The sequence below is a fragment of the Lipotes vexillifer genome, unplaced genomic scaffold (assembly GCF_000442215.2).
Source record: "Lipotes vexillifer unplaced genomic scaffold, Lipotes_vexillifer_v1.1 scaffold1378, whole genome shotgun sequence".
In the NCBI taxonomy this organism is placed as follows: Eukaryota; Metazoa; Chordata; class Mammalia; order Artiodactyla; family Lipotidae; genus Lipotes; species Lipotes vexillifer.
In genome coordinates this window covers 2,346,163-2,362,478 of record NW_006775104.1, presented here as the reverse complement: position 1 = coordinate 2,362,478, position 16,316 = coordinate 2,346,163, and the positions used below count along the sequence as shown (strand labels likewise).

Genomic DNA, 16,316 nt, shown 5'->3' with positions numbered 1-16,316 from the left:
TTATTTGCGGTACGCGGGCCTCTCACTGTTGTGGCCTCTCCCATTGCGGAGCACAGGCTCCGGATGCGCAGGCTCAGCGGCCATGGCTCACGGGCCCTGCCGCTCTGCAGCATGTGGGATCTTCCCGGACCGGGGCACGAACCCGCATCCCCTGCATCGGCAGGCGGACTCCCAACCACTGCGCCACCAGGGAAGCCCTCAAGTCCCTCTTGATGAAAGATTCTACCCATATCTTCAGCCTCAGCAGGCAACCATATCAGAATATAACAGGTAGCCCAACATCCATAGCAGAGCCACACCTGTGAATGCAGGGCACTCTCCAAGGTTGTCCTTCGCCCTGACCTCTTTGTACCACTTGACTACCTTGGCCAGGCCTCCTCCTCTAAACTCACTCATTCCCTGTTCTCCACTGTCTCAGATACACCGATTTTCCTTTTCTCTCTCTGACTGCTCCTTCTTATAATTGTACAATAACTTACAGTTACACAGCTCTTATGGGTGTCACAAAATTCATTCACAGACACTGCTTCAAGTATGGAAACTGAGACGCAAGAAGTTAAGATATTTTCTCAATGACACAGCTAGTTGGTGGCAAAGTTGGAATTTGAATCCAGGTCTTTGGACTCATGTCCACTGTTCATTTTTTTCTTCCACTACAGCCCAGCTGCCAAATGTGTTAATTTTTTTTTTTTTTTTTTTGGTAAGAATCTCTCCCATCTTATCACAGGTTAAAGAATTGATTGAAATACCTTTTTAATGAGGCTCCTCTCTATTCTGCTTATGTTCACCTGAGTGATTTTCCTAAAACATGGCTTTCATAATGTCACGTCCTAGCATCCCTGGCTCACAGTGAGGGATGCTTTAAGTATTTCCTTTCACTGTAAAATAAATATTGCTACCTTTCTGAGTGCCTATTGGGCATCACGTACTGTACTAAGTTCTTTATAATGTTTCTTGAATCTAATCCATGTAATACCCACACAAGACAGTCTTCATTAATTAATAGACAAGAAGACTGAGATTTTGTAAATAAGGCTTATTAAGGAACATGCTCAGGGTTAAAAAAGTACGTTTAAAGATAGAATTCAAATCTGTGTCTGCTTGCTAAACTTCCCCCTTTTCACCACACATCGCCTCTCTTGAGAAACTGACCAAGCCGTTGGCTGATGATGGTGAAGTCTATGGAAATCACAGAATAATTTTGTGAATAAAGATTGCTTAACAGTTGCCTTTTAAAAAAAATTTCAGTTCGGCAGCAAGTTCTGGCGAGAGAGAGCCACGAGTTAGTATGGCCAGGAAAAGGAACATTCAAGTTAACTGTCCAGTTGCCCAGAGCCACGGATGAAGTCCAGGAGGAGAAAGTTCCAACAATGGTAAGTAAAGGGGTGATTACAAGGGAAGTAGGGTGTCCTCCCAAGGTGTGTGGGATGGGAACCACGATGAGGAAATATGGTGGAATGAGGTACAACTCAAACTGGGGTGAGGAAAGCAACTTACAGATGTGGAGGGAGTGAGAGTGGTGATAGGGTAGGTATGAAATAATGGAAGAAGACGCAATTTTTGTTTGATTTTTGACGCTTTTGAAAATTCAAGATTGGGGGGTTACCATAATGGTGGTTTGAGATGTAAAATCTTGGGTCTGTTTGTCCCAGATACTTGATATATTTGTTTCATTTTCACATGGTTTAGAGGGGCCAGTGAGCTATACTGTAATGTACTAAGTATTTCCTCAAGTGTAAAATGGGATAGTAATAGTATTGACCTCTTTGGATTATTGGATTGTTGTGAGGATTAAATGAGACAGCCTTAGTAAAGCACGTGGCCTAGTGCTTGTTAATAGTACACACTCAATAAATGTTAAATGGGAAGAAGAACATGAGCTAAATTATTTCTCTGATTTAGGTCTTACCTCAAACACTTGGTGCTCCTTTGGGGTTTCTTTTATTTTTGGCTCGTTTTTACCGGTGATTTGTGTGCTGTATATTCAACAGCATCATTGCCTGAGCTTTTAGTTATAATTTCTGTAGACCCTACATCTCCAGTCTGGTCTTAGGGACACTTTCTTAATGTAAAGAGGTTATTAGTAATTTATTGATGCTACTTTATTGTTTGGGTTTCAGGAATCCAAGACCAAAGAACGTGTCAAAGAATCAGGTAACTTCTCATTCACCAGGCAGTTTTGCTTTCAATATTAAGCACTATGTGTTGCGGAGGTCATCCTTCTCTTCTTGACTTCACAAGGCAGGGTTTGTTAGCTGAGAGATGCTTTGGGCTGCATCACCTCCATCCTCCTAGCCAGCTGTGCAAGGGTTGCCTCTTGAGCCCTAAGGGTTCAGGTCAGAAGGATGGGAACAGCTCTCTCTGTGGGGGCTGGGAGACACCTTGCAGTTGATGGGAGGATAAAGAGGTACCCGGGAGGTGGATGAACTGACCTTTAGAGTCTGCCTGTGCCCATCCAGCCATTGTGAAGGAAGGACATGATGTGACAGTGGGTGCTGTGTGTGGCTAAGTCAGTTAGTGCTGCTTTCTGAGCGCTGGGTGCAGGATGTGGGTGTAGCTCTCCAGGCCAGCGGCAGCTTTTCTCGTCCCATCTGCTGTAGGAAACAGCCAGCAACCTAGTAGCTATACAGTAGGACCTTGTTGTTTATCCATCCTATATATAATAGTTTGCATCTGCTAATCCCAAACTCCCAATCCTTCCTTCCCTTACCCCTCCTCCCCCTTGCCAACCACCAATCTGTTCTCTATGTCTGTGAGTCTGTTTCTGTTTTGTAGATACGTTCATTTGTGTTGTATTTTAGATTCCACATAGAAAGACAAATACCATATGATATCACTTATATGTGGCCTCATTTCTTACACCTCTGCACAAGTGCTCCTTAAGCTTCATTTGTCAAATTGCCATTTCCTAAATGGTTTTGGTGCAGTCTCAGCACTCTGTCTATACTTCTGTTGCTCACAATACGTTCTACTCCACTTTTCTCTACCTAAATTCTAGGATAGTCTTCAAGATCTACTCAGGTTCTTCCTCTTCTCTGAAGCCATTCCAGGCCAGCCCAATTCCTTCACCTCCCTTGTTTGGATTCCTGGCTTGATTGTTGACACAATCAAGTTGACTTTATTTGGCAGTCAACCAAGCCACTCTTGTGATGAAGCTTCTAATAGTCATGGGGTTATAAACTATATTGGTGCAAAGGCTCTTTCCATTCACTTAAGTCCAATAGTCTCATTTTATAATTAAGAGATGTGCCCAAGTTCACATGGCTAAAGAGTGGCAGAGTCAAGGGTCGAACTCATATAGCTCACCCCGACTCCGGTAGTCGTTCTGGTTTGTCATGCCTGTCTCACTGAATGCTAAGTTATGTTGTTATTGAATCCTTAAGCTATTTTTTATTTGGCATGAGTGTGTGTTTGTGTGGTGTCACATCCAGCACATAACAGGAGTTTTTGTCAGGGTCATCTAACTGCTGTAACAAACAACCCCCCAAGTCACAGTTCAGTGTAGTCGGCAGCTAGGGTGGTGGGGGGAGTCTAGACTGCTTCACACAATTATTCAGGAATCCAGGCTCCTTCCATCTTTTTGATACTGTTATCTGTGATATGTGGCCTCCAAGGTCACTGCAAGGGAGAAGGAGATTCACATAAAGGAGATTTGATTGGCCAGGTCTGGAAAATGGAATTCACCAGATCCACCCATATTCCATTAGCCACATGAACTCTACTGTAGGAACTCAACTGTAGGAAGTCTGGGAAATGTTGCCTAGGAAGAAAACAAAATGGATTTGGTGAGCACATAGCATTTTACTCTGCCATGATAAACATTTACAAATGTCAGTTCCATTTCTTATTTATTTATTTTTGTATACATCCATTAGAAAACTGGTAATTTCCTTTTCTAGCATTTTTTGTACGCACCCATCTTCACACAACCAGTGCCTTGAACATAAGGGTGCTAATTGAATAGTTGCTCACAGAATGTCTAAAGATCATAACATACTCATTATGCTTCATTGCACAATCATAGAGTGAGACTGACCTTCTGTATACAGTTAACACTTGAACAACACGGGTTTGAACTGCGTGGCTCCACTTATATGTGGATTTTTTTCAATAAATATATTTGAAAAATTTCTGGAAATTTGTGACAATTTGAAAAAACAGATGAACTGCATAGCTTAGAAATATTGAACAAATTAAGAAAAAATTAGCTATGTCATGAATGCATAAAATATCTGTAGATGTACATATAACATACAAAATATGTGTTAATCGACTGTTCATGTTATCAGTAAGGCTTCCGGTCAACAGTGGGTTATTAGTAGTTAAGGTTTTGAGAAGTCAAAGTTACATGCAGTTACTTGGCCGTGCAGGGGGTTGATGCTCCTATTCCCCGTGTTGTTCAAGGGTCAACTGTATATGTAACTCAGACTTATGGCCAACGATGAAGCGGAACAAGCTGGCTTGGGTGGTTGCTATTCTGTAAGTTTGAGGTATACCCATAATTCTCTGGGCCATTTTATCTTCCATGTGCATTCCTTAGTCATTCACCGTAAGTATCCTTTTTCTCTCCAGTGATAGGAAATTATTGCTTTTCAGAGCATAATGTGTTAGGTGATGCCCAAATATGGGCATGGGATAGTCCTGCTTTTCTCCAGTGACCTAAGCAGTAATTCTCCAATTCAAACATTTATTGAGCCTCAACTATATACCATATGCCATCAATACAAAGATGAATAAATATGTCCCTTGCTTTGGAGTAGCTTGGTTCAATAACTGTAATTTGGTGCTGTGATAGAAATATATGTCAAGTGCTATGAAAAACAAGGCAGGTTCCTTAGAGAAACAAGGCAGAAAAGAGTGTAATGAAATTGAACATAATCATTATCAACATCATATTAATAGACAATTAAGTACTATTTTTTATTTTAATTATATTAAGCTAAAAGTCCTCTAAGATCTGTTTTTTTAAAAAAATATATCTTTTTATTTGGCTGCATTGGGTCTTCACTCTAGTTGCGGCCCCTGTGGCATGTGGGATCTTATTTCCCTGCTCAGGGATCGAACCCATGTCCCCTGCATTGGAAGGGGGATTCTTAATCACTGGATCACCAGGGACGTCCCCTAAGATATATTTTATTTGAGTTAGCCAAGAGACCAGGAAGGGAACAGGGCAGTGTAATTAGCTTATGATAATTTACTTTGCTAAGAACATGGTAGATAAATATAACATCTTGTACCCTTTTTGTCTCCCTAAAATCAGATGCATCAGAAGAACTAGATGCAAATATCTCTCTCAATAGAAGGTCAGAAGAAAAGGAAGACACCCCAAAAGAATGTGAAAATATTTCCTCTTTGGTTGCATTTGAAAATCTGAAGGCAAATGTGACTGATATGATGCTAATCTTGTTAGTGGAGAACATAAGTGGCCTGACCAATGATGACTTTAAAGTGGAATTAATACAAGATTTTAATGTTGCTGTAGTTACCTTTCAAAAATATACTGGTAAGATCAAAGGATGCTCCATTTGTCAGCCTACTTTGCACTACACTTTGGGATTTGGGACAACTAGATTATGGAATGTTTCTGAAAGCTTCACTCTTTCTAATAGCTAGTAAGAGAGGACTCCAAGTTAATACAGATGCTTTCTTATTTTGAAAGAGAAGCAAATTCGTTCTGAAACCAAATTCTGATTTTTTTTAATAAGTTTATTTATTTTATTTATTTATTTTTGGCTGCGTTGGGTCTTTGTTGCTGTGCGCAGGATTTCTCTAGCTGCGGCGAGCGGGGGCTACTCTTTGTTGCCGTGCGCGGTCTTCTCATTGTGGTGGCTTCTCTTGTTGCAGAGCATGGGCTCTAGGCGCGCAGGCTTCAGTAGTTGTGGCACAGGGCTCGGTAGTTGTGGCTCACAGGCTCTAGAGTGCAGGCTCAGTAGTTGTGGTGTACGGGCTTAGTTGCTCCGCCGCATGTGGGATCTTCCCGGACCAGGGCTCGAACCCGTGTCCCCTGCATTGGCAGGCAGACTCTTAACCACTGCACCACCAGGGAAGTCCCTCTGATATGTTTAATAAATCAAACTTTATTGTATGAGTTTGTGTGTGTGTGAGAGAGACAGACAGACAGACAGTCAGGGAGACAGAAGTAACACACCGAAACAGAAATCTAAAGTCAGGTTATTAAAGAGATTCCAAGCAAAGGACTCAGTGTTTTCCCATGTGTTATCTCATTGGGAGGAGTAAATATTGATCAAGGATATTTCAAGGAGCTGTTATATCCATCCCCTCTATCCCCGGATCCTAGCCCGGAGCCTGTTACATCATGGGCTCACCATCAATATTTATTAATTTGAAAGAGATAATTGGGCTGAGTCTGGAAGGAGGAACAGGACCAGGGTAAAAAAATTGGAGAAGGACGCTTTAGACAGAGGAAATTGTATATACAAAGGCAAAAGAGAATGTAGTTTTCAAAATAATCACTGGGTTTTGTGGCAGTGTGGAAAATAAAATGAATGGTCGGTAATAACAAGAGGTGACATTTAGAAATTAGTTTGAAGTCAGATAGCCAAGGGCATTGTAAGCCTAGCCAAGGAGCTTGAACTCATGCCTGCAGGTAATGGGGAGCCAAGGAAGGAGTGAAATGAGGAGATTTGTATTGTAGAGAGTGCATTCAGGTGGTGATGTCAAGGAGGGGTGGAAGGGGCTGTGACTAGAGGCAGGCACACGACTCAGTGTCAGCAATCCAGGTAAGACGTTCCTATGTGCATTGCTGTTCAGAGACTGGAAGCTTTAGGCATGTAGATTCTCATGTGGGAATTAAAATCTTGCATTTAAAAGTTGAGTGCTTAGCCTCCCTCCTTTATCTCAATTAATATTCAGTTTCTTCTATATAATATAAAGATATAATCATAATTTTTGATTGATTGATTGATTATGGTTTGTAGATGCCCTGAAATTTGTTGATGAATGTGTCAAGCACCATTCAGTGAAAGAACTTCAGCTTTCTGCAAGACTTCTGGAAGTGACAAAAACAGTCCGAGTTGAAAACCTGCCACCTGGTGTTGATGACCATGATTTGAAATGTTTATTTGAAAATCCTCGTAACGGAGGGGGAAGAGTGGCCAGCATTGAATGTTTTCCTGACGAGAGTTCAGCACTGATTGAATTTTTTGACAGAAAAGGTAATACCTATTAGCCTAATTTTGTAAACCTTACCTGGCATAATTAAAACCATTTTAATAGATCTTAACAGTTAACAGTTGAATTCTGATGTATTTTATTTTTATCTGTATATATTTTTGTTTTTTTGGTTTTTAAAATTTATTTATTCATTTATTTATTTTATTTTGGGCTGTGTCGGGTCTTAGTTGCGGCACGCAGGACCTTTGTTGTGGTGCGCTGGCTCAGTAGCTGAGGCGTGCGGGCTTCTCTCTAGTTGTGGCGAGTGGGCTCCAGAGTGTGTGGGCTCTGTAGTTGCGGCACACAGGCTCTCTAGTTGTGGCTCGTGTGCTCAGTAGCTGCAGCACGTGGGCTTAGTTGCCTTGTGGCATGTGGGATCTTAGTTCCCCGACCAGGGATTGAACCCATGTCCCCTGCACTGGAAGGCAGATTCTTAACCACTGGACCACCAGGGAGGTCCCTCCATATATAGTTTTGGAAATCCAAGTAGCAATCCTGTATATCTGGTATATCATGCTAAGTGAATCCAGTGATTCAAAACTTTAGAGAAGTAAATGTCAAGTTTTTGAAAGATATGAGGAGATTCTCTCATGGGTCTCTACTTATGACAGACTGAAAAATATATAATTCTTAAGAGTCTTTGAGATACTGTATTTAAAGAGGTGATCTGTGTTTCAGCTATACATTTGGTAGAAATTCTCAAGTTAACTTCAACAAGATTAGGTAAAGAAATGCTCGGAAAAACACAGTTCCTATAAAGTATCTTAACTTCCCGCTTCACTTGTCAGTGTCATCATTCAGAAATTAATAGGGGTGGTTTCACATGATCAGTGGATGCCTGCTGGATTGTGCTTTGCAGTGACCCTGTGAAAACCTTGCCCAGCTGAACCTTAGGGAAATGTTTCTGAGGGATTTGTAGACATAGATTGCCAGTTCTCTGAGGCATGTGCAAGGTCAGCTTGGAGATTCCACTGATGTTCAGAGGTCAAGGCTGAGGAGTAGGAATTAGGGAGCCCAGACTTCTTAGGAAAAGAAGGAACGTTGTGCTTGGGATCAACTGAGGGAGGATGAGACAGGATCATGTGGAATGCCACTCACTTAAAGTAAACTGTTTCATGGGGGTGCTTGGAGGAACCTCCTTTCAGCTGTTATGAGTTGGGGAAATTGTGGTGAAGGTGTGGTTTGGATTAAAATGGAATGAAAGACCTAGCGTTCCTTGGGCAAAGGGATGAAAGATGAGCTTCTGTTGCATGTTCTTTAACTCTCTCTCAGCCTGACCTTGGGCCCAGGGAGAGAGCTACATAGAACTGTTACTCTAGAAGTTAACCTCCCAGCTTATGATGGGAGTTGACAACTGTGGGGCTTTCAAACATCTTGAGGGCATGGGGCAGTTGGGTGTGTCCTCAGAATGTCTGTGTTACATGTGTACGAATAATAATAGGAACTCTTTTGTTCAGGTTTATTTTATGCTAGAGCCGCACTCGTAGGGCGCTCTCAAAAGTTGCTCTTTGCCCTGACCTCTTTGCACCATCTGACTATGCTGACCACACCTTCTCCTCAAAACTCACTCATTCCCTGTCCTCTGTGTCTGAGATACACTGATTTTCCCTTTCTCTCTCTGGCTGTGTCTTCTTATGAATATGACTTACATTTGCACAGCTCTGCAGGGTGCTACCAAGTGCATTCTCAGACACTGCTTTATGGGCGTTGCTATTATTATAATCCCTATTTTACAAATGAAGAAACTGAGGCACAGGAAGGTCAAATAACTTGACCAAGGTTACACAGCTAGTAAGTGACAGAGCCAGGATTTGAACCTGGGTAGTCTGGCCCCATAATCTGTGCTCTTAACTTCTCCACTTTCCCCCAGTCTCCTGTACATCTATAACATTAATTTTTATTGTAGGATATTTCACCACTTACAATGAGTTAATAATGAGACAAACTGTAGATAAAGCTGAATTAAAAACAGAATTTATTTAGCAATATTATACTTTATATAGATCATTTGAGAGGAATAAGTTAGGCAATTTACTCTGAAATTATTTTGTTCAACTTCACAGAATCCAATTCACAAAATCTTAAGGAAGGGAACTCTTATTGAATGCTTGTTGTACATGAGATCTTGTTTTTTTTCTTTTTTTTGCGGTACGTGGGCCTCTCACTGCTGTGGCCTCTCCCGTCGCGGAGCACAGGCTCCGTACGCCCAGGCTCAGCGGCCATGGCTCACGGGCCCAGCTGCTCCGTGGCACGCGGGATCCTCCCAGACCGGGGCACGAACCCATGTCCTCTGCATCGGCAGGTGGACTCTCAACCACTGCGCCACCAGGGAAGCCCCGCGATCTTTTTTTTAAAAATATTTTATTTATTTATTTATTTGGCTGTGCTGGGTCTTAGTTGCATCATGCGGGATCTTGAGTTGCGGCATGTGAACTCTTAGTTGCGGCACGCATGTGGGATCTAGTTCCCTGACCAGGGAGCATTGGAAGTGCAGTGTCCTATCCACTAGACCACCAGGGAAGTCCCTACATGAGATATTTTGCTGTGTTTTCTGCCATGGTATCTCATCACTGAATCCTCATAAGAACCTGCACAGTTATATAGTTTTTTTTTTTTTTTTTTTTACAGAGGAGGAAAACAGGATGGAGAGCTTAAGCCACTTTAAGGTGATATCTGTGGTGGTACTTGGGTCAGACAGACCTGAGTGCAAATGCCTGGCTTTGGTGCTTACTAGCTTTGTGATCTTGGGGAACTTACTTTAACCCACCAAAGCCTCTGTTTTCCATCTGTAATAGAGGGCTCACATTACTACTTACCTCAGAGGAATGTTGTGAGGATCAAATTAAATTGTACCTGCAGAGTGCTTGGCACATGGTGGTACTCACTGGTACTCAGAATCTGTTCCAGGCCATGGTGGGAAGTTGAAGCCATGAGTCTGGGCCTCTGAAGTTCACTTTTTTCTCATTAGGTCTGGCTCCAGGAGTAGGAGCCAATCATGCACAAGGTGAAGTTATTTTTAACATCTTTTCACAAGATGCTATTTTAATCCAAGTTGTTACTGGAGTTCATTCTAATTCCCTTCCTGCTTAGACCCCTTGTACCTGTCTAATAACTAACACAAAGTGAGGAGGGGTTTGGGGGAGAAGAGTACCCCTACACACACACGGGGGCTGTCGCAGTAAATGTGGCAGCAAGGGGATTAGAGCAGGGACAAAGGACGTACAGGGCTTACTGAGTCTCTGGGGCTGGGCTCTCTGATGGCTGTGAGGATGCTCTGTGTTTGGAACCCTTGGAACAGGGGCAAGAGCATGGGCTTTCGGGTTAGACAGACACTGGCTTGAATCTTAGCTCAGATCTTTACAGTCTGTGTGACCCTATTCGAGTTACCTAACATTTCCTAGCTTCAGTTTTATCAATTGTAAAAAGGGATGATAATAATCATGTCTCTACCTCAAAGGTTTGTTGTGAGCATTAAATATATGTAAACCACTTAGAATATTGTCTGACACGTAGTAAGCTATTATTATTATGCTCCTCCTCTCAGAAGTATTAATGGAATCTAAGTCATCTATGAAATCTAAAACTGTGCAACTGTACAAGAAGAAATAAATAACATGATTCTTAGATTAGCTTTGATTTGAGCTGGAAAGTATTCTTCACACTGGAGCAAAAATTATCCCCTTGCTGGTGACCGAACTCTTCTCTCTCTTTTTTTTTTTTTTTTTTGCATTTCACCACTATTTTTTTATTTTTATTTTTTATTTTATTTATTTTTAACCTCTTTATTGGAGTATAATTGCTTTACAATGGTGTGTTAGTTTCTGCTCTAAAACGAAGTGAATCAGTTATACATATACATATATCCCCATATCTCTTCCCTCTTGCGTCTCCCTCCCCCCCACCTTCCCTATCCCACCCCTCCAGGTGGTCACAAAGCACCGAGCTGATCTCCCTGTGCTATGCGGCTGCTTCCCACTAGCTATCTATTTTACGTTTGGTAGTGTATATATGTCCATGCCACTCTCTCACTTTGTCACAGTTTACCCTTCCCCCTCCCCATATCCTCAAGTCCATTCTCTAGTAGGTCTGTGTCTTTATTCTCATCTTACCCCTAGGTTCTTCATGACATTTTTTTTTTCTTAGATTCCATATATATGTATTAGCATACGGTATTTGTCTTTCTCTTTCTGACTTACTTCGCTCTGTATGACAGACTCTGGGTCCATCCACCTCACTACAAATAACTCAATTTCGTTTCTTTTTATGGCTGAGTAGTATTCCATTGTATGTATGTGCCACATCTTTTTTATCCATTCATCCGATGATGGACACTTAGGTTGTTTCCATCTCCTGGCTATTGTAGATAGAGCTGCAATGAACATTTTGGTACATGACTCTTTTTGAATCATGGTTTTCTCAGGGTATATGCCCAGTAGTGGGATTGCTGGGTCATATGGTAGTTCTATTTGTAGTTTCTTAAGGAACCTCCATACTGTTCTCCATAGTGGCTGTACCAATTCACATTCCCACCAGCAGTGCAAGAGTGTTCCCTTTTCTCCACACCCTCTCCAGCATTTATTGTTTCTGGATTTTTTGATGATGGCCATTCTGACTGGTGTGAGATGATATCTCATTGTAGTTTTGATTTGCATTTCTCTAATGATTAATGATGTTGAGCATTCTTTCATGTGTTTGTTGGCAATCTGTATATCTTCTTTGCAGAAATGTCTAAATAAATTTATTTATTTATTTATTTTTGGCTGCATCAGGTCTTTGTTACTGCACATGGGCTTTCTCTAGTTGCAGCGAGCAGGGGCTACTCTTCGTTGCCGTGCGCGGTCTTCTCATTGCGGTGGCTTCTCTCGTCGTGGAGCGTGGGCTCTAGGCGCGTGGGCTTCAGTAGTTGTTGCACAAGGGCTCAGTAGTTGTAGCGCATGGGCTTAGTTGCTCTGTCGCATGTGGGATCTTCCCAGACCAGGGCTCAAACCCGTGTCCCCTGCATTGGCAGGCGGATTCTCAACTACTGCGCCGCCAGAGAAGTCTCTCTTCTGTCTTTCTTAACCTGGTGGTGATATATCAGTGTTATCAGAAAAACAGAAAACTAGAATTTACTTAACAGAATTTCAACATAGAGTGTTCTTGGCTGGAAAGTAATTATTGCATGAAATAAGGAATACCTGTGCAGTGTTAATACATATCAGTTTATATTTGAGCACTCTGGGAGTAGTGCTGCTTTTTAATAGCATGTAACATCAAAGTTCTACAAACATTAGGATTTTTTTTTCTCTAGAATAGGAAAGCTTGTTTGCTTGTTTTTTCATCTGAAACATATTACACTGAGATTACTTAATTTCTTTCCTTTAAGTGTTAGACACCATCATGACCAAGAAACTTGACCTCAATAATATGCCGCTCTCTGTGTTCCCGTACTATACTTCTTTGGGCACAGCCCTGTATGGACAGGAGAAGCCTCTGATCAAGCTTCCAGCACCATTCAGAGAACCACTGGATCTTTCCTTATGGAAGTTCTTGCAGAAAAAGAATCAACTGATTGACAAGATAAATGATGAAATGAGACGTTGTCACTGTGAGCTAACATTGTGCCAACTTGGCAGTGAAGTGATCATCAGACCTGCAGCTACCTTAGTCAGTCAAGGAAGACCAAGAATCAAGACCTGGCAAAAAGATGCTTCTATAGTATTCTCTGGTATCCGGTCTAAGTATACAGTGACCTCATTTAAAGTGGATTCAACAGTATGGGACATCATAAAAGATAATTTAGAAGATAGGATTTTGATTGAGTTTGATGCACTAACGGGGATTGCAACCTTAGTGGGGAAATCAGAGGATGTACAAAACCTTGAGCCACAGATCAAGGACTTAATAGAAGGCACCATTCTAGAAATTAGAAGAGAAGAGCAAAGTCTGAAGCAAAAACTGGCCATTTCTCCAGGAAGGTATTCACTTCTGTTGCACAGCGGTGTCCAGGAGCATCTCCACACAGAGTGCCCAGAGGTGGAGATGTTTTATGATGAAGCCTCTCAACACATGTTCTTCAAAGGACTCCCTGCAGATGTGTATAAAGTAAAGTGTGAAATCCAGGAAAAGGTATACACCATGGCTCAGAGAAACATTCAGGTTCCCCCAGAGGTTTTTCAGTTTCTGCAACAGGTTGACTGTGCAGATTTCTCTAAGTCTCTCTTCATAGCACAGAACATTCTTGCAGTTTATGAGCTAGAGGGCACAACTGTTCTCTTAACTGGTGCTTTTTCTGAAGTCCTATTAGAAGCTGAGAAGCAAATGGTCAGTGCCTTAAATTATAAGTGCATTGACATTGAAGACAGGGAGGTTCTTAACAGTAAGAAATGGAAAGAGTTCACTTGCAATTTGCATAAGAAACACAATTCCTCCTCAAAGACTGTAATAATCCATGAGGTAACTTCAGAAACCACAGCCCGGGTCATCATCACAGGCTGTGTGAGAGAAGTAAATGAAATCTATGACTTGCTTTTTGACTTCCTGGAAAAACACACAAAAATAGAGAAATTGATTGAAGTAAAGCCTTCCTTAGTTATTGATTACTTAAGGGCAGAAAAGCTACTGTGGCAAAAGATAAAGAAGATGAATGTTCAGGTAATTTTTAATCCTGAGAACAAGCAAAAAGGCATTTTACTAACTGGCCCAAAGACCAAAGTCCTGGAGGGAATGAACATGGTCACGCAAGCCTGGGATTTGGTCTGCGTTAAAAGCTTCCATATTGATAAGCCAGGAGCCAGTCAGTTCTTCCGAGATAAAGCACGGTATTATAAAAGTGAGGTCAGAAGGTTATTTGGTTGTTTTATTGAACTACAGAAGGATGAAGAAAAGGAGGGAGGCGGCACTGGTGGGCAGAGGTGCTTGTTTCAGACAGATTTAGCCCCTGGAGTCTCGCTGATTGTGCAGCAAGGAGACTTGACACACTTCCCAGTCGAGGTGGTGGTGAATGCGGCCAATGAGGAACTCAAGCTCAAGGGGGGCTTGGCGGCTGCTCTTTTAAAAGCAGCTGGCCCTGAGCTCCAAGAAGACTGTGACCAGATAATGAAGACAAGAAAGGTCAGGCTCTTACCCGCCCATGCCGTCATCTCGAAAGCAGGAAAGCTCCCGTACCACCATGTGATCCACGCAGTAGGGCCCCAGTGGAAGAGCGATGAGGCCCAGAAATGTGTGTGGCAGTTAGAGATGGCTGTAAAAGAAAGTCTCCATTTGGCTGTAAAACACAAGTACCGATCCATAGCCATCCCTGCTATTAGTTCCAGAGCCTTCGGCTTTCCCCTACCCCAGTGTGTGCAGACCATTATTTTGGCGATCAAGGAATGGTTCCAGTGTAAACAGAATGGATGCAGCTTGAAAGAGATTTACCTTGTGGATATAGCTGAGAAGACTGTTGAGGCCTTTGCTGAAAGTGCAAAAATTATATTTAAAGACACCCTGCCTGATGTTGCTTCCCTGCCCAGTTTCCCAGCAGCAGTCCAGCCCAGCTTGAGAAAAGATCATGAAAAAGGAGCAAGTCTGTTGTCCCCAGAAGGCCTGAGGATCCTGTTGGTGAAAGGAGATGTGCAGAGTGCTACAGTGAGTGCCCCTGTTTGCAGAACACCCACCAGGGTGCTGGGACTCCAGTTAGCCTGTTGCTAAAGGGAGATTAGGATCAAGGGGAGAATCCCATGCCCTCCATCCCTGCCTTGAAACAGGTTTCCTTAGAAAATTGGGCTGCTTCACCAAGGCATTCACTAATTGAGATCCAGCCAATTACCTGGGGGAGCTGATAGCATATTCCGATCACTGGTTTCCAGTAAATGTGAAAATCCACAATAATACCTAACATTTACAAGGCTCTCTATACTTTTTCAGTGCTCTTACACCTGTCATATTTTGGCAGATCTAAGGTTAATTTCCTGTAAAATTCACTGATAGCAGATACAGAAAAATTAGAGCATAACATGGGGACGGAAGACAGTAATCTTATCAGTGGAACTGAACCAGAGGGTTCTGAGTCTGAGGGACCATCAGCTCCCAACACCAGTAAGAAAATGTAGGGAGGAAGGTAGAAAGTGACCTGGGGAAGGTCTGGGTATTATGTGGGGACAATTCTTATAGCTCTGCCAGGGGGTGACATGTTTTTTAAAAATACTTAGCATTTAAAGTATTTAAAAATACTTTAAAAAGGTACTTAGCAACCTTTTCAACACAGGCTCTAGCTAATCCAAACAGTCCTGGAAGGCCCCTGCTGTGCCAGGTGTTGACTTCCTGAGCTGGGCGAATGTGGGCAGTCCTGGGGCAGGGATGCTTAGGGAAGGCCATTTGCATATTTATTTGGAGAAAAGTCTATTCACATCCTTTGCTCACTTTTAAGTTGAGTTACCTTTTTATTATTGAATTTTAAGAGTTCTTTATATATTCTGGATACAAGTCCTTTAACAGGTATATGATTTGCAAATATTTTCTCCCATCCTGTGGGTCATCCTCCTGTTTTGTTCAAGTTGTTACTTGGTTTAAAACATTTTTCGTTTGGTTTAAAATATGGAAAGAGATTGTAAAAAATTAGATCTCTACTTACAGTAAGCTTAAGTCATAATTACAAGAATAATAGCTAACACTGACTATTTACTATGAGCCAGGCACTCTACTAAGTGCTTGACATGCATCTTCTCATTCAGTGCCATGAGGCAGATTCCAGGATTATTATTCTCATTTCACAGATGAAGGAATGAGATTTAGAGGGGTTAAATAATTTGCCCAAATCCCACATTTAACACATGATGGAGCTAGGGTTGGAATGTGCATTGCTCTATTTCAAAATATTAAAAATAATTTTGTTTCTCATTGAAAAGAACAAGCAAATAAACAAAAATCTCTTTTGGCCAAGGGTCAGTAATTGGAGTGAGTTCCAGTCCTCATTCACCTTGAACGCTGAGTAGTAAGACATTCCTTCCATGCCTTTCACTCCCATAGGTGTGTGCCCTCTGAAGCCAAGACCTGCTCTGCATTACTCCTCAGTGACCCACGTGGGGCAGCTTTGACAATCACCTGGTCACATTACCTCTCCCGTCTTCTCTTGGTGTCTTAGTCAAGCCTGATTAATCTGCTCACATTAACTATCCTGCTGA

At 42.0% G+C, this 16,316-nt stretch overlaps 1 protein-coding gene across 1 annotated transcript in view; it reads left to right on the top strand.

Moving 5' to 3' along the window:
• PARP14 (poly(ADP-ribose) polymerase family member 14) overlaps positions 1-16,316 on the top strand; it is a 45,264-nt gene that overhangs the window by 4,029 nt on the left and 24,919 nt on the right. The window contains exons 2-6 of the mRNA XM_007449701.1: positions 1,249-1,373; positions 2,121-2,154; positions 5,261-5,503; positions 6,939-7,175; positions 12,539-14,781. Coding sequence (XP_007449763.1) covers positions 1,249-1,373; positions 2,121-2,154; positions 5,261-5,503; positions 6,939-7,175; positions 12,539-14,781 — 2,882 coding nt within the window. The remainder of the gene's footprint in view (positions 1-1,248; positions 1,374-2,120; positions 2,155-5,260; positions 5,504-6,938; positions 7,176-12,538; positions 14,782-16,316) is intronic.